We start from the raw sequence: 19,259 nt of genomic DNA, 5'->3' as shown, positions 1-19,259 counted from the left end.
AGTGTTTTAGGCCCGCACATGCACTGTTTCTCCTTGTGCCCTGCCACGTGGGCTAACCCTCCTCAGTTCCTTCTCAACTGCCCCTGGCTAGAGTTGGGACCATTAGCAGCCTGTCTGTGATTGTTAATTTCTTTAGGATTTCTAGTTGTTTGCTAGTGTCCTTAGTCTTAACTGTAGTCTTTCTTTCGTTTTTTCTACCCCCAATAACAAAAATACTTTATTTCCCCCCATTTTTCATTGGGGTCCCCTTCCCCAATGGTCTAGTTCACTAATGGTCTAGTTCACCTGCAAAGAGGCCATCCCTGTGGCAGAATAAATGGACACAAATTGGACATCAGGAATGATAACATACAAAAACCAGTGGAACACTTCAATCTTCCTAGACATTCTATAACAGTGTTAAAAGTAGTCATACTTGAACAAAAAAAACTTCCGAAACAGACTTCAAAGAGAGAGAGCAGAACTAAAATTCATTTGCAAATTTAACACCATTAATTTGGGCTTGAATAGGGATTGGGAGTGGCTGGCTCATTACAAAAGCAGCTTTGCCTCTCCCGGAATTGACACCTCCTCATCTATTATTGGGAGTGGACTACATCCACCCTGATTGAATTGGCCCTGTTAACGCTGGTTCTCCACTTGTGAGGTAACTCTCTTCTCTTCATGTGTCAGTATAATAATGCCTGCATCTGTAATTTTCACTCCATGCATCTGAAGAAGTGAGTTTTTTACCCACAAAAGCTTATGCCCGAATAAATCTGTTAGTCTTTAAGGTGCCCACTGGACTCTTTGTTGTTTCTGTGCCAGACAAGCAGTCTCACTGCATACGCTGCTTCAGGGAAGACCACATCCCACAAAAGTGTGGTCTCTGCCAGTAACTCAGACCCAAGTCTCACACGGACAAGGAGTTGAGACAGAAGATCATCTTCAGGGAGTCATCCATCCAACCCTCCATAAACCCTCACCGAGAGTCACCTGGCAGATGTGAGTCTTCCCCACAGCCCTCAACATCCAAGGATGGGTCAAAGAAATCAGCCACAAACCCCTCTTTTAAAGCCATTCAAAAAGAGAGCAGTGAGTATTGTCAGTACCATTGGCACTGAGACAATTCCAGCTCACAAAGATCTGGAGTGGCAGGTACTGTTGACAGGCCTAAGGACCTAATGGGCGCTGGCACTGAGTCAACAGAACTAACTGACAAAGATAGGAGTGAATGGCACACCAGTAAGAAGATGCCGCCGGAACATGGTGTACCTTTGGCACCATCATTGATCTATATGGGTAAGATCCCTGACACCCTCTGTACCGCCAACAACACTGGCTCGGTCGGCTCTGCTAGCATTTCGGCACTCAAGAGACCTCCAGGTATCTAGCATACTGGACTCTCCTCTTCTTGGCACTGGGACCTTGGCACAGCATCTCCCCATAGTGTGAGAGTCTTCTCCAGTACCCTGCCTTGCACTGCCACTTTTGAGTGAGGAGTCAGTGAGCCAGAGGAGACCATTTCCCACTACTCCCATGCTCCCTATTGTGCCCACTGCCAAGAGGCTCCCCAAGCAGACCCTTGGTATATCCCGAGTATACAGCCCCAGTGGCTGTACTGGGATTCCTGGGCTGCATATTGCCCCCACACTTCTCAAGCTCCCAGCCTTGCTTGTGACACCCCTGCACCTCCCCCCTCCCCACCCCCCGCAGACAGTCTCCCTCGGCTACAGTGTCTAGAACGTCAGAACTCCCAGAGGAGGTTGCTGAGAGCAGGAGGGCAGAATTAAGAAGACTTGACTCCAAGAACCAGCGTATCCTCCTCCTCGCTTGTTGAAGCTTTCATGCCCCTGCCGCTGTGCTTAGCTGATGATTTCTGGCTTTTTCAGTACATAGGGAAAAAGATTGGAGGAAGTCAAGGACACCCATCGCAAACTCCTTGACATATTACACTCTTCCTTGGCCTCTAAAATAGCCTTCCCCATCAAGGAGGCTCAGCAGGACTTTGCAAAAACCATATGGCAGACCCCAGCATCAGTGACACCTCCTTGTAAGCAGGCTGATTAAAAAAATATTACATGCCAGTTAGGGGGATGGAATTTCTTTTCTCTCCCCCTCCCCCCAACTCAATAGTCGTGGATGCAGTAAACTTCTGGGGCTGTCAGCACCAAATGAGGTCCACCCCATATGATAGGGATTGGAAGTGCTTGGACCTCTTCGGGAGGAAGACCTATTCCTCACTCACACTACATTTTTGAATTGCTGATTATCAAGCCTTAACAACGAAATACATCTACGTCAACTATTCGAAACTTGACAGCTTTATTGATCAGTTTCCAAAGTCACAGCACAACCAGTTCAAAGCTATCATTGAGGAAGGACAACTGGTAACCCAAACAGTCCTACAGTCTGCCCTCAATGCAGCCAACACTGCTGCCCCATCCAGCTCCACAGCAGTGGTTATGCGATGTGTGTCATGGTTACACCTTTCCAGCTTCCGTAAAGAGATGCTATCGACTGTTGAAGACTTTCCCTTTGAAGGCACCTAGCTCTTTGAAGACAAAATGGACACCTCTCTCCATACCTTGAAAGATTCCAGGGCCAATCTCCGCTCATTAGGAATTTACACGCCAGGACAAAAGATAAAATTTAGTCCGCAGTCTCTACACAGATTACACACCTGTTGATACCCAACCCAGCACTTTTACAAACATCGGAGGAAGAAATCTAGGTTCCCCAAGCATAAACCATCAGGCCCACAGCCTTCCATATTGCACTCATCCACCTCCAAGCACCAATTTTGACATGTTGGTCAAGATGTCGACAGGCCACTCCCCTCAACTGCTACATCTGATCAGCCTGTTCTATCCATTTGGCTACCATCTTGCTATGTTCTTCAGCACATGGGATTGCATAACATCAGTGGGTCTTGGAAATTATTCACAATGGGTTTTCCATTCATTTTATCTCCCTTCCCTCTTCACAACAACTTTCCCTATCCCTCTTCATGGACCCTTCTCATGAGAGTTTACTACGACAAGAAAGAGATCATCTCCTCCAGCTAGGAGCCATAGCCAACAGCTGTGATGTAAAGTCTGTTGTTATCACTATTTCCTAATACCCAAGAGGAAAGGAGGTTGGAGACCCGTACTCGACCTTGAGTGCTCAACAAATTTGTGAAAGCTCAGAAATTCAAGATAGTCACACTAGCAGTGATCATTTCAGCATGGAATGGGGAGACTGGTTTTCAGCCCTCAACCTTCAGGATGCCTATTTTCATACCTCAATCCTATCATCCCTCAAACGGTCTGTCTGATTTACCCTAGGACAAGACCACTACCAGTACAGAGTACTCCCTTTTGGGCTTTCATTGGCTCAGGGAATGTTTTCCAAGGTTCTCTCCGTAGCAGCCACTCACCTCTGTTCCTAGGGGATCATGATCTACCCCATCTGAATGATTGTATCCTCAGAGTCCGCTCCTTTGCAAAGGCCTTGTTTATGGCACTGGTCCTACAGATGAATACCAAGAAATCAACCCTCACTCTAGTGTAGTGCCTGGAATTCGTAGAGGCTGACCTTGACTCATTATAAACTAGAGCACTCCTGCCTCAACACGGTTCCTCTCTTTGGTCACAATCATAGAAACTGAACAAAACAATCCTCAAATATCAGCCAGACATTGCCTCTAACTCTTTGGGTGTATGACTGTGGGTACAGTGGTAGTGCCACATGCCAGGCTTCACATACGATGTCTCCAGGTGTGGTTCAGCTTGGTATAGATGTGGTTCAGCTTGGTGTATAGACCAAACAAAGACAGACTAGACAAACCTCTGTCACTGCCTGCCAAAGTCAATATATCCCTGGATTGGTGGAAGAACCCAGCAGATGTTTGCAAAGGGATTCGTTTTGTGAAAATTTCCCTGTTGTTGCTTCTCACCACTGACACATCCCTTATAGGATGGGGCACACATCTAAATGGCCTTACAACACAAAGCAAGTGGTCATCCATGGAGATATCTTTGTCCATCAAACTCCTCAAGCTCGGGGCATTCAGGAATGCCTGCATCTATTTCCTCCCACTGCTCACACACCAAAGTCCTAACAGACAACATAACACGCATATATTACATAAATTGACAAAGAGGAGCCAGGTCACCCTCCCTCTACTCAAAAGCATCTCCCATGACATTATGCTATCAGCAGATTACCTTATGGGCACACAAAACTCTATAGCAGAAATCCTAAGTTGCAAGTTCCCTCACAACCATGAATGGAAATAAACTTTATGACCTATTCAGATGCAGCGGGACACTGACCAACGTTCTGGTCGCTACTCACTTGAACAAGAAATGTCCACACTATCGCTCCAGAGCAGGGAGAGGACAACAGTCCCTACGTGATGCTCTCCTTCTTCCCTGGTACAGGGACCTTCTTTATGTCTTTCCTCTATTCCCACTACTGTCAAAAGTCCTGTGGAAAATAAAAAGGGAAGGACCATACGTCGTATTGATTGATCCCACTTGGCTGAGAGACTTGGTAACCTTACCTGTCACAACTGGCGACGTACCCACCAATCTTTCTCCAATCCACTCCAAACTTCCTCTCACAGAACAAAAGACACACTACATCCCAACCTGGGCATTCTTCACCTCAAGGCTTGGCTCCTTCATGGTTCCAATGCTTAGAGAACTCCTGCGCAAAGGTGATACAAGAGGTATTTCTGCACAATAGAAAGTCTTCAACATGCCGTACTTAACTGCAGAAGTGGTTCAGGTTTCAGATTTGGTGCAATTCCCAACAAATCTCCCTGACATCCACAACCCTTCCAAAGATCTTAGATTATGTACTGACTCTAAAAAAAAAAATAAAAAAAAATCGGGGCTCTCTCTTCCACCACCAAGTAGAAAGGTACATAATGCTATCACACCCAACCTCTAAATGATTCCTCCAGGATATAGTAAACCTTTCTCCACAGTGCCAACATCCCACACCTACATGGGACTTAAACCTAGTGTTGAAAGACCTAACTAGACCGCCCTTTGAATCCAGGGCCACCTTTTTGCTTACATACCTGTTGAAGAAAAGGTAGTAATCACCTCAGCTAGGACTATAGGAGAAATAGCGGCTCTGATGGCACATCACCCTCCATAGTATTCTTTCAGGACAAGGTTACACTCGGGCCACACCAAAAAATCATCCCTAAGGTAACCGCCCTGTTCCATATAAACAAAGTGATTCACCTTCTGACTTTTTATCCCAAGCCTCACCATGACATCAGGGAGACTATATTACACACACTGTCCTTTTATCTGGGTAGGACAAAGTCTTTCAGGAAGTCCCCAAAGCTGTTCCTCTCTATTGTGAAAATATCCAAGGGCTCAGCAATATCAACCCAGAGACTCTCTAAGTGGGTCTTGGGCTGCATTAGACAATGTTGTCAGATTCATAACATGACCCCTCCAGATACTATTGGTATGCACTCCACAAGGTCATTCTCATCCATTGCCTTTTCAAGAATCTCTCTATCTCAGAAATCTGTAGAGCATTGATATTGGGCGTCAATCCATATCTTCACAGAACATCATGCGATTACTGGGGACCTGCTTTCGATGCCATCTTTGGCTGCACAGTATTGTCATCTGTAACTGACCCAACTCTGAAGCCCCAGCCCTCCGGTAGGGACACTGCTTGGAAGTCGCCTAAAGTGGAGCACCCATAGGGACAGTACTCGTAGAAGAAGTTACTCACTTTGTGCAATAACGATGACTCTTAGACTCATAGAATATAAAGGTTGGAAGGGACCTCAGGAGGTCATCTAGTCCAACCCCCTGCTCAAAGCAGGACCAATACCCAACTAAATCATCCCAGCAAGGGCTTTGTCAAGCCTGACCTTAAAAACCTCTAAGGAAGGAGATTCCACCACCTCCCTAGGTAACCCATTCCAGTGCTTCACCACTCTCTGAATGAAAAAGTTTTTCCTAATATCCAACCTAAACCTCCCCTCACTGCAACTTGAGACCATTACTCCTTGTTCTGTCATCAGATACCACTGAGAACAGTTTAGATCCATTCTCTTTGGAACCCCCTTTCAGGTAGTTGAAAGCCGCTATCAAATCCCGCCTCATTCTTCTCTTCTGCAGACTAAACGATCCCAGTTCCTTCAGCCTCTCCTCATAAGTCATGTGCTCCAGCCCCCTAATCATTTTTGTTGCCCTCTGCTGGACTCTTTCCAATTTTTCCACATCCTTCATGTAGTGTGGGGCCCAAAACTGGACACATTACTCCAGATGAGGCCTCACCAATGTTGAATAGAGGGGAATGATCACATCCTTCGATCTTCTGGCAATGCCCCTACTCTTTGAGATGTGTCCCCAATGGGTGCTCCACAACTCACCCGCCTCCCCTCTACTTTGGAGCTCTTGCTGATGAGACTGCGGTAGAGAAGGAACTAAGGGGGTTAGCCTAGTGGCGGGACACAAGGAGAAACAGCCTCGTGGTGAGGCGTAACGGACACTGCTACCAAAGTTCTCTGATCAGCAGTATAAGGACACAAGCGCACGTGCAGTGGAGCCACCCATAGGGAGACTCATCTTGAAAAACCATTGTTACAGTGCTAGGTGAGTAAATTTTTCTTATGATTCCCTTCCTTTCTAAAGTACTTTGAGACTATGGTGGTGAGGTTTGGTTGGGGGAGAACGGAGGAGGGTTAATTTTTCCCTTTTTTTAGTTTTAATATATTTACATGTATATTTAAGGATGTCTGTTTTTGTTTTCTTGCAGAACAAACTGTGTGAATATTCTAGTAACAACTACTCAGCTTATTCCAGCTCTGGCAAAAGTCTTGTTGTACGGATTAGGGATTGTATTTCCAATAGAAAATATTTACAGTGCAACTAAAATAGGTGAGGTTTTTTTACAACATGGTGAAATATTTGAAGCTATAGTTTTAAATGAAAAACCATATGTATATGTTTATTCATATCACTGTAACATCTAGGGACTAATGATAAATAACATACCTTACAGTAAAACACCATTCAGACCGACAGGTTTCAGAGTAGCAGCCATGTTCATCTGTATCTGCAAAAAGAACAGGAGTACTTGTGGCACCTTAGAGACTAACAAATTTATCTGAGCATAAGCTTTTGTGGGCTACCGCCCACTTCATTGGATGCATGCAGTGGAAAATACAGTAGGAAGTAGATATATATACACAGAGAACATGAAACAATGGGTGTTACCATACCCACTCTAAAGAGAGTGATCAGTTAAAGTGAGCTATTACCAGCAGGAGAGAGAAACTTTTTGTAGTGGTAATCAAAATGGTCCATTTGCAGCAGTGACAAGAAGGTGTGAGGAACAGTTGCGGGGCGGGGAATAAACATGGGGAAATAGTTTTACTTTGTGTAATGACCCATCCACTCCCAGTCTTTATTCAAGCCTAATTTAATGGTGTCCATTTCGCAAATTAATTCTCTGACAGTCTGCTCTCACACCTATGCTGAGCACAGAATTGATGCAGGAGAGATTCTGCTCTGTAATCTCTCAGTGAGGGTAATATTACATTGCAAGTGCTTGGGGATATCTTGGATGGGTGCTTAATGAGTGTGGTTTCATTATGTTCTCTCACTAGCTATCATGTGCATGTCATCTTTAATAGTTTAAATTTCTTTTTCAGGAAAAGAAAGTTGTTTTGAGCGAATAATTCAAAGATTTGGAAGAAAAGTAGTGTATGTTGTTATAGGTGATGGTGTGGAAGAAGAACAAGGAGCAAAAAAGGTAGTAATTCTTTTTCAGTGCAGTTTTATTTCAAATGTTTGAAAGTAAAGATGTGCGTTTTCTCACACCTGGGATTGTGTGCATTGCGGGTTGATTCTGATCACAGATCTATAATCGTGCAGCATTATAAAATTTGAACATTTTGACTGCTGGGCTAGTAACACACTCTGCTTAAAATTCTAGTTTGGTCTTGGATTTTGCTCTTCTCCAAAAGATGCATTAGGATAGCCATGTGTATCTAATATATCTGTATGGAACATGTTAAGTATGGATTCTGGTTTGACTAAAACTGGTAATTCCACTTTTCTAAATGGCATCCCCCAATGCCATGAAATATAATAAACTTAAGCACAGCTATTACATTTTGTGTTGTTCATGTACATTGCATTGTTTTGTGAATTTTACACCTTGAAAGAGTATTTGAGAAATGGAACACATACATTAATATTGACAGCCTGTACATAAATTGGGAGCCTGCATTTTCGGCCAAAAATTGGTTATTTCTTACTATTCTAATCCCTGTTGCTTTAGCTTTGGCAGAAGATGCAGTTGAGTCTCTGATTACATGTTTTTTTCCTTCCTCCATTAGGAAGGGGAAATATCACTGTCTAGTTTCTTGCAGTGTGGAATGTGCATCTCAAAAAGCAGTACTTTATGTCTTACTACTAGGAGTTACTACTGAATATGTCAATCTAACAGAATGCAGGGGGAGAGGGCCTGGTCTGAGATCTTTGACTGAAACCATAGAACGTTATCCTAGCAAGTACAAAGAGAAGAAAAAATGGGAGCAAAGAGCCTTATCTTGCCTCATTTTCTCGTAAATTGCCTTTGCATATGCTCTCTCTTTCCCAGTTTAAGATGAAAATCCCAGTGGCGATACTGTATCTTTCTAGTAGCCATTTTTCAAAGCTTGCTGAATGGAGAGATGAAACTAATTACACCACTTGGCAATTTTACAAGATGTGACACTGAATAGTTTTGCAACATGAAATACCAACTTACATCCCTCTGAAACTTTCTGTGTAGTTTCCCATCTTGTTACATCACTTTGTGAACTTGTCAGTTTCATGTGTCCCTTTGGCACACTAAAGTGAACAAATTCCTCCTTTCTCCCTTCAGAAATGCCTTTAATCTTTGCAGAGGAGTGTTCTGCTGTAAATGATTACATTTTAACAGCTACATTTAAGATCAGGAAAAGCTGTTGTCTTTGTTCCTTTCCATTGCTCAGTGAAATAGTATTCCATGTAACAGTGACAAAAGTACTTCTTTCAGTAACACCTAATTCAGTAGTTTTTAACACCGTACAGGAAGGCCTAACTAAGAAAGCCTTTCCGTTTGTTAAATGAACAGTAGGTAGAGAAAGCTCTCTCAGAGCATTTGTTCCATGTGTTCTTTGTTGCTGGAAGGAATGTTTAGATTTGGAGAATGTAGGAACTTGAGTATCTACATTCTCTGCTCCAGAGTGAGATTCTGACTCCAAGTTATAATCTCTCTGCCAGATTCCCTGCTGCTCTGGGAAGTGGGTAAACTTCACTCGGTCCAATGTACACTCCCTGGTGCATTGGCACAGCTAAGATGGATGCCCTGTTGTGGGGACAGAGCTAAGGTGCCACCTGTTCTGCCTGCCTGTGTAAATTGGGAACACAGTGGGTCAAAGTCTATCCATGTTGTGGGTAACCACGTCAAGTAGATGAGGTGGGTGCCTTGCACTCCATTATGCCCCAGAGCCACTGTGCTAGCTAGACCACAATTTGACCAAAAATTATTAGATACGTGAGTGATTAACGCAGTGAAAAACTGTTCAGCTCTGAAGAATTATGTAAATCAGCACACTTCAGCAATACTAGAAGCACTAAAAATTTGAGTACATATTTGTATTCAGATATGCGTAAATAAGGGGAGATAAAACTCTATTATACTATAAAAACACTTAAGCTTCCACACAGAGAAGCACCAACAAAATGATAGAAGGTTTATAATGATATAAATAAAAACTTGACAAAAGTAGTGCAACTCTGAAGACACCTGCTAGAGTACCCTGCTCCTCCACTTAACTTTTTATCGCATTCCATCCTATCTTCCCACCAATAATCTGTGTGCTTGTGAATTTCTCAGGGCAGGGACTGTCTTTTTATTATCCCGTTGTCCATCAAGTAACATTCCATGCCTTGGTCGATGAGTGAAGGCCCCTACGTAGTACAGTTCAATAATAAATATAAACTTTCTGTAGACCAGGGTTCTTTTCTTTTTCCTTGTTTGTAAAGCATTTAGCACTCCAGTAGGGCTCTTTAATGAACAATATTGTTTTATTCACGGAGACCTCTGTAATTTATTAAAGTAGCCAACCTATATACTTCACAGAATTTTATTTTCTGTTCTAGTACTAAACAGTGATGAACTTCCAGATTAGTTAGTGAGAAAATGAGCAGGGCCGGCTCCAGCATTATTGCTGCCCCAAGCTGCAAAAAAAACCGAAAAACCCGCGATCGGTGGCAGCTCTACTGTTTCATTCTTTGACGGCAATTCAGAGGGACCGAGGGACTTGCTGCCAAAGAACCAGAGGTGCTACCCCTCTCTTTTGACCGCCCCAAGCACCTGCCTGCTGCGCTGGTGCCTGGAGCTGGCCCTGAAAATGAGGGTCTGTATTAAAAACCACTCCACTAGCAAACAGACCTGTTGCTTCATCATAAGGGTGGTAAAATGTTCCCACAAGCATAGGTGCCAGAACTAGGGGTGTTGCTGCTCCCCCTAGCTTGAAGTGGTTTCCATCATATACCGGATTTACAGTTTGGTTCAATGACTGTAAGCACCCCGACTACACAAATTGTTCCAGCACCCCTGCCCACAAGTCCTTTATTTACTGAAAATGCTTGTTCAGTACAGGTGATGAATGTTAAATATTTATCTAAAATAAATTCTTGTAATTATTATAAAGCTGAGTCAGTAAATACATTAAATTAAGTTTATACCGTGTACAGTTTTTTTAAAAGATTTTCACAATCCACATTTTTTCACTTTTGATTGATGAAAATAAATGTGATGCACTAAGGACCCTGCACCCTCTTTTATTTCACTTAGCACTGGATAAGTCATGGTATTGTCAGCTTTCCCTAAACCATTATTTACTGAAAACTCATTTTTATAAGACAGTTGAAATACTCAGGCCTTCTTCTTCAAGTGATTGCTCGTGTATTCCACAGTAGGTGTGCGTGCTCACCACGTGCTCTGGTGTCAGAAGTTTTTCCCTTGGCAGTATCCATACTGAGGGAGCACTGCGGCAACCCCTGGAGTGGTGCTTGTATATTGCGCTATAAGGGGAGCCATGGGCTCCCCCCCCTCAGTTCCTTCTTGCCACCAGTGAAGATAGTCGGAACTTTGTGCTCCAGCTCTGCTGCAGCCTTTTCTTCTTGTTAGTGGTACCGTTCTTGGATCATTTCTTCAATTGTTAGAGTGAGCTCAGGACATGCCCCAGAATTCAAGTCGCACAACTCCTATCACCATTCTATGCCTAGGAGTGACCCGCACACCGAGTGTCTCTGCTGCCTGGGTGAGACTCACATCAGCGACCATTTTAAGATCTGTAGGTCGTTCAAGCCAAGGACTAAGAAGGAGAGAGACATTAGACTTCGAGCTCTTCTGATGGAGTCGGTGCTGGCCCCAACACCGGCATGCCAATCAGACTTGGCACTGGCCACCGCGTCAGTGCGTGGCTAGGCCCCTTCAACCAGTTGGTGCTGCTCTCCTTCCAAAAAGCAAGGGAAGGGCCTTGCCGCACAGCGGCGCCGTGACAAGGAAAAGGGGGAGTCTGGTTCCACGTTGGGCAGCCCTCGGTCCCCGCCAGGCTCAAGGCCTCCGACTCGCATGGAACGGAGCAGCCCAGCACTTTCAGCCCATGCGTCCCCACCAGTACGCATGCCATTGACGCCAGAGGTGATGCAGGCTGCGAAGGACATTATGAGCCTGCCAGTCCCAAGCACGCAGTCGGGCACAGGCCCCAGGTGTCGTGGCAAGCCTCCATTGGGTGCCCACCAGACCTCTCCAACCAGCCACAGTTCCCACTCCAAGAATCGCTTCCCGTACCACTTGGTGCGCAGTGTCCGCTCATCTTGCAGCTCCCGCCCATCCTCGATGCCAGCCAGACCATCTGGGTCGCCATCGGGACGGGAGTCACGAGGACCCTTGATGTCTCCTGCCAGCGAGTGTAGGCATCGGGAATGCTCCTCTGCGCAGCGTGGGTACCGCAGCCGCTCTTGACAGGATAGACACTGTCGTTCTCATTTCAGCTCCCGATCAGTTAGACATTGCACTCGAGACCCCCCTCCCCGTGGTGCCTTGGCACCAGGTCACCAGACCTTGCATCACCGTCATGGGTACCAAAATAGCTCTTCGGGCGAGTACCGTTCCTCGACGTCAAGATCCAGGTCCCAAGGGAGATGGCATCAGCGGCACTGTTCCTACCACTCCCGGGGCACCAAGCATTCATCAGTGACCTCGGCCTTGGTACCCAGCCACCCATCCTTGGTTCACGCTGTTCAGCTGGAACAGATAGTGTCATTGGTCTCACAGGTCAGTAGCAAGGGGCCCATGGCAGGGACAGTGGTGCCAGTGGGCTAGACAGGGGCTCATTCGATCACCGGAGCGTCTCGGGCTCTATCGGCCTCGTCTGGCCGCCTACAGGACAAGTAGGCAGGTGACAAGTTGGCGGACCCACGCCTGGACTCTGATCTGGGGCTTGATGCCCCGGCACCAACAGAGGCTCTCGGCTCTGTGCGGGCCCTCTTCCCAGCACTGGACGACACCGTAATGGCGCCTCCGCCATTAATCCCACAGGAGGACTTCAAGGCACACCAAGAACTGCTAAAGCAATTGGCATCCGGCATCCAGCCTCCAGCTGCCAGCCGAGGAGATGGAGGGTCCATCTGATTCCCTCTTCAACGTCCTGTCTCTCTCGGCACCAGGCTGCATAGCCCTACCACTGCACCAGAGTATTGCCAACATCTCCAACACCTTGTGGCGAACCCCTGCCTCCTTGGCCCCTATCTCCAAGGCGGAGATGAAATACTTTGTGCCGGCCAGGGACCACAAATACCTCTATTCCCACTCGGCACCCAACTCGCTCATGGTGGAATCAGTAAACTACAGTGAGTGAGAGGGCCAGCCTGTGCCCACCCCGAGAAATAAGGATGCCAGACAGCTGGACTCCTTTGGGAGAAAGATTTATTCCTCTGCAAGTTTCCAGCTTAGGATAGCCACCCACCAGGCCTTACTGAGCAAGTATGACTTTAACCTTTGGGAGTCTCTGCCTAAGTTCGAGCCCCTCCTCCCGGATTGGGTTAGGAAGGACTTTAAGGTGCTGCTGGAAGAGGGGGCAGCGACGGCTAAAGCACCCCTGCAAGTGGCGTTGGATGTAGCTGATACTGCGGCCCGCTCGATGGCTTTCCATGATTTTCGTGTGCAGGGCATCGTGGCTCCTGTTGTTGGGACTGTCGACAGAGGCCCAATCCCTGATGCAGGACTCCCGTTCGATGGGAAGGCACTCTTTGCGGACCAGACGGACATCATGGTGCATGGGATGAAAGATTCCCACATTATCTTGCAGACCTTGGGCCTCTATGTCCCTCTGGATAAAAACAAGGTCAGATCGCTTCCAGCAGCTCAACCTGCGAGGAGCAGATACGAACCCCCGTATAAAAGACCCAGAGACCAGAAATACCGGTCTCGGTGGCAGTCCTGCTCTACCGCACAGCCTGAGCCCTCCAAGGGCAAGAGGCAGGGAAAGAGGTAGTTTTGACTATTTGCAGGGGGGCACTGGGCCTGTTGCCAGGGAGAGCCCCCATTTAATAAAGTTTGTGTTCTGCAACCGATTGTCTGCCTTCCACAGGGCGTGGTCCCACATAACATCAGATCAGTGGGTCCTCAGTACCATTTCCAAGGGCTACGTGTTCCAGTTCACCCACCCTCCATGGTGGCCCAGGGGACCCGGAGCTTGTCCATGTCCTGGGGCAGGAGGTGGACCAGCTACAGCGCCTGGGAGTGGTGGAAAGGGTACCTGTAGAATTCCAGGGCAAAGGGCTCTACTCCCAGTGCTTCCTGATCCTGAAGGCCCAAGGCGACATCAGGCCCATCCTGGACCTGCGAGACCTAAACTGGTTTCTAGTCCATTCCAAGTTCCGCATGCTGTCCCTGGCCTCTATTATCCCCTCCCTGGACCCGGGGGACTGGAACATGGCCCTGGACCTTCAGGATGCATATTTTCACATCCATATATTCGAGGGGCACAGGCACTTCCTCCGCTTTCTGTTGGGGATGGACCGCTACTGGTTTGCGATCCTCCCGTTTTGGCCTATCCACGGCACCTAGGGTCTTTACAAAATGTATGGCTGTGGTAGCAGCCTATCTCAAGCAGAAGGGGGTACAGATCTTTCCTTAGCTGGACAGCTGGCTCCTCAAGGGGGAGTCCAGCTCCGGGGTAAAGACCCACGTGGAACTGCTCCTATCGACATGCACCGGTCTCAGCCTAGTGGTGAATGAGACCAAATCAATATTAGTTCCCATTCAGCGCATATAGTTCATTGGGGCCCTGCTGGACTCCTCGAGGGCCACAGCCTCTCTCCCCTTGGATAGGTTTGAGACCCTAAGGGATCTCATTGCCTCAGTCACGGCTTTCCCGGTGACCATGTCAAGGGCGTACCTTTGAATTCTGGGGCACATGGTGGCGTGTACTTATGTGGTCCACCACATCAGACTTTGAATGAGGCCTCTCCAGATCTGGCTAGCCCCCAATTCTCTCAAGCTCGGGATGGCCTAGACAAGTGCTCACGGTTCCGTCCCCAGTATTGGCTTCCCTTCAGTGGTGGTCTTGCCCGAGCAATATACTGCAAGGAGTTCCCTTTCGGGATGCAAGTCCGTCAATAGACCTGCTGTCTGACGCTTTGGACCTCGGCTGGGGAGCCCACACAGGGAAGGTGCAGACCCAGGGAACGTGGTCAACGCCAGACTTGTCCCTTCACATAAATGTCAAGGAGCTCAGGGCAGAGCGGTTGGCGTGCGTAGCTTTCTACATGCACCTCCGCGGCAGGGTGGTCAGGGTGCTCATGGACAACACCTCCGCCATGTACTACATCAACAGGCAAGACGGGACTCATTCCCTAGCCCTCTGCCAGGAAGCCCTGAAGCTATGGGAGTTCTGTATAGCCCACGATATCTCCCTGAGGGTGGCCCACCTCCTGGGCGTCCGCAATATGCAAGCAGACCGCCTCAGCAGTGTCTTTTCCCTCCGGTACGAGTGGTCGCTCCACTCAGAGGTCACTCACCTGCTCTTCTGAGTGTGGGGAGTTCCCCATATCGAGCTGTTCGCAACCCACCAGAACTGGCATTGCCCCGGTTCTGCTCCAGGGGAGGAGTGGGGAAGGGTGCGATCTCCGATGCATTCCTCCTACGGTGGTTGGGCCAGCTCCTCTACACCTTCCCCCCATTCCCCCAGATCGCCAAGGTCCTTCAGAAGGTGAAGGCAGGAAAGGCAAGGCGTGGGCCCATCAACACTGGTACAGGCCTCTCCTACGCCTCTTGGAGGCCCCCCCCAAGGGTGCTGCCACTCCACCTGGACCTCTTCTCCCAGGACGAGGGCCACCTCCTCCATCCCAACCTTGCCACATTCCACCTGACAGCGTGGCTGCTACGTGGCTGAACGAGGAGAACAGATGTTCGGAGCAGGTAAGGCAAGTCTTCCTGGAAAGCAGGAAGCCGTCCATGCGTCAGATGTATGTGGCAAAGTGGTTCAGGTTCACCAAGTGGGCGAGTGAGTGGGGGGTCTCCCCCTCCGCCACGCCTCTCCAGCTTATCCTGGACTATCTCCTAGGACTGGCACCTGCCTTGGTCAGGGTGCATCTGGTGGCCATATCGGCCTTCCACCCACTGGTGCAAGGACATTCGGTCTTCTTCCACTCAATGACCTCCCGCTTCCTGAAGGGCCTTGACCATTCATTCCCGCATGCTAGACCCGCAGTGCCGCAATGGGACCTAAACCTGGTCTTGTCCTGTTTCACGGGACCTCCTTTGAACCTCTGGCCATGTGTTCCTGGTCTCACCTCTCATGGAAGGTGGCCTTCCTTGTAGCAATCACGTCAGCCCGACATGTCTCAGAATTTAGGGCCTTGATCTTGGAACCCCCCTATACAGTCTTCCACAGAGATAAAGTCCAGCTCCGCCCACACCCGGCGTTGCTCCCGAAGGTGGTTTCTGCCTTCCATATGGAACAGAGTATTTTTCTTCCCTTGTTCTGTCCTAAGCCCCATTTCTCCAACAAGAAATGCCGCCTCCACACACTCAATTTGTGTGGGGCGCTGGCTTTTTATCTGGATCGGACCAAGCTGTTCTGGAAATCCTCGCAACTCTTTATTGCCTCGGCCGAGTGGGTGAAGGGGCAGCCTATCTCCACCCAGCATCTTTCCTGCTGGATCACTTTGTGCATATGCACGTGCTATGATCAGGCAGGGGTGCCCCCGCCACCAATCATTAGGGCGCACTCTACGAGGGATCAGGCCTTATCAGTGGCCTGTGTAGCCCATGTCCCTATCCAAGACATCTGTAGGGTGGCCACTTGGGCCTCAGTTCACACATTTACTTCGCATTACGCGATCGTCTCCCAGTCTAGGGGTGACGCTGGGTTCAGCAGGGCGATACTTCGTCCCGAGCTCTTGTGAACTCCTACCCACCTCCAGCAGATATTGCTTGGAATCACCTACTATGGAATACACATGAGCTATCACTCGAAGAAGAAAGGAGAATTTCCTGTTCCGTAACTGGTGTTCTTCAATATGTGTTGCTCATGTCTATTCCACACCCTGCCCTCCTTCCCCTCTGTCGGAGTTGTCTGGCAAGAAGGAACCGAGTGTAGGGGAAGCCCATGGCTCCTCTTATAGTGCAATATACAGGCGCCACTCCAGGGGTTGCTGTGATGGTCCGTCAATGCGGATACTGCTAAGGGAAAAACTTCCAGCACCGGTGCACGTGGCGAGCATACACACCTACTGTGGAATAGACATGAGCAGCACATCTCAAAGAACGTCAGTTACAGAACAAGTAACTGTCCTTTCATGTTCATAGTATAGACCAAGGAGCAATATTAAATTGTGGAGCCTTCTGTGGATCAATTCACAGAACACTTGATGTAGTTAGGATTTTAGAGTTCAAGGTCGTGCCACATGAAGGTTGCCATCTTCCTGCATCCGAAGGCTGCTAGAGTGACATAGTAGATACCAAAATAAGGTGACACTGGTAGACTTTTTTGCAAGAAAACCTGCTGTCTTGTCCCAGCCACTATCACTACGCAGCTCCATTTTTGGTACCACGGGTACTGTTCTTTAGGTTATGCGTTTGGAAGCAAATTTGCAAAATATTCTTATTGAAGTTAGAAAACAGTCTTTCAGCCCAAAGGATTCCTGAAAAAGATTTTCACTGAGTGCATATAGCAATCAGGGGAAGGAGAATTGCCATATGGATAAGGCATTGGATCTGGGTTCAATTCCCTGCTCTTCCACAGATTTCCTGAGAAACCTTGGACAAGTCACTTAGTATCTCTGTTCCTCAGTCACTTCTCTATCTGTAAAATGGCAATAATGCTTTTCCACCTCACAGGGGAGATGTGAGAATAAATTCATTAATATTTGTGATTCATCATATACTATAATGATGGGCATTCAACACAGCCACTGTGTAATAACTCACAGCACACTACACATTTTTATTTCAGGACAGGAAATGAAAAAGATTGTCATATCCAGTTGATATCATTGGATATTTTAAGTAATCAGAATGTAATTAACCCACACTTCAGTTTGGCCAAGACGCTGGGGATAAATTTGCCATCCTTTCAGAAGATTAAAACTGGACCTAGAACGACCCACAGGATCAGAAGGGAAGATTTAGGTCCTATAATTTGTCAGAAAACTGGCACCTACAACAGCACAGTATATCTTAGCACAGTGCAGGGGTCTTAGCTAAGTACTTATTCAAGTGCTTTATCACTTCTTCCAACATCTAAGGAAAAATCTCTACTAGGTATTGACCAGTCCCTAATCTTCTGAGTGCGGTCTAACCGAACCACAGCACAAGATGGCATGACTGAATGTGGGCTTTTTATTCATATTCCCTACACAATCCCAGGTATAAATTTCTTTGTCATGAGCAAATACTTCTTTCAGGAAACAGTGCTATGCAATCGAAAAATGATGTTTTGCAAAAATATTTGAAACAACAAGATTTTTCACTTTGTTCAAAATTGTTACTTTCTTTTTGTTTTGTGCTTGATAGAAAAAATAGTTTTTTTTGTTTCAAAAAGGAACCCCTCCCCCTTTTTTAATGTATATATTTCCTACATAAAAAAGTGAATTGGATTTTACTTACTGTCAAAATGAAAATTTTTGAAAATTTTGTCAACATTTTTTGTTTCAAAGGTTCATCACAAAATTGAAACGTTGAAAAAATGATTTTCTTCAGCAAAAAATGATCAGGCTCCCTTTTTTTTTTTTTTATTTCAAAAGTTTTGTTGAAAAAATTACAACTAGCTCTGTTGCTTAATATATAGTTTTAATAGGCAAAATGTTCAGACTTACAAATATTATGGAAATCTCATTCTGACCACTAAAATAATAATAGAGGTAAGTACATAGAATCATAAAATTGTCAGACTAGAAGGAACCTCGAGAGGTCTTCTAGTCCAGTGCCCTGCACTCAGGGCTGGACTGAGTATTATCTAGGCCAGTGGTTCCCAAACTTGTTCTGCCACTTGTGCAGGTAAAGGCCCTGGCGGGCCAGGCCGGTTTGTGTATGTGCCGCGTTCGTTTGACATTGTTTCTTCTTGACAAATCCATGCTGACTTACTTATCACCTTATTATCTTCTAGGTGTCTCTGAATCATTTGCTTGATAATTTGCTCTGTAATCTTCACATTACACTAATCAATAATTATATTTACTGTATTCCACATTTTTATTAGATATTAATGCAGTCCAGTTACGCTCACTGCTATTAGGCATAACATTTGCATTTGTATGTGAGGTATTACCAATTCTCGATATGCTTAGAATAGAAAATACCTGAAGTGTATCAGATTCCACTGTGTGGTAAGTGTTAGCAAGGGCTTACTTTTTAAAGGCAATGTCTGTCAAATTCCTATGAAAGCCCTTCTTTCCAGGTCATCCAATGAAAAAAGGAAATGCTTTCAGGCTGAGTCCCAGAGCTGTATTGCTATTTTCGACAAGTTGGATTTGTCGTTATCTGCCCATTTTGTAGTGTTTTATAGAGGTTTGCTAATCTGGGAGTGTTCTCTGGGGTAGATTATTATTATGAATGCTTGGCTTGTAGGGTATATGCTACCAAAAGATAAAGGTGCATAGATAGATTTCTACAATAACTTATGTTACCTTAGTTAAGGTGCAAATCAATCTTCTTTTGTGTTTTCGGACTACAGCAAGATTTGCCCCCCCACCCCCACCCCC

General features: G+C 46.5%; 1 protein-coding gene across 17 annotated transcripts in view; it reads left to right on the top strand.

The window, feature by feature from the left end:
* The window catches only part of EYA1 (EYA transcriptional coactivator and phosphatase 1), a 257,074-nt gene that overhangs the window by 221,845 nt on the left and 15,970 nt on the right, over positions 1-19,259 (top strand). For all 17 annotated transcript variants that reach the window (XM_032794474.2, XM_032794473.2, XM_075063078.1 and 14 more), the window contains 2 exons: positions 6,763-6,884; positions 7,661-7,761. In XM_032794474.2, the coding sequence (XP_032650365.1) occupies positions 6,763-6,884; positions 7,661-7,761 (223 nt within the window). The remainder of the gene's footprint in view (positions 1-6,762; positions 6,885-7,660; positions 7,762-19,259) is intronic.

The sequence above is a fragment of the Chelonoidis abingdonii genome, chromosome 2, assembly GCF_003597395.2.
Source record: "Chelonoidis abingdonii isolate Lonesome George chromosome 2, CheloAbing_2.0, whole genome shotgun sequence".
NCBI classification, from domain to species: Eukaryota; Metazoa; Chordata; order Testudines; family Testudinidae; genus Chelonoidis; species Chelonoidis abingdonii.
This window is presented reverse-complemented; position numbering and strand designations above follow the sequence as displayed.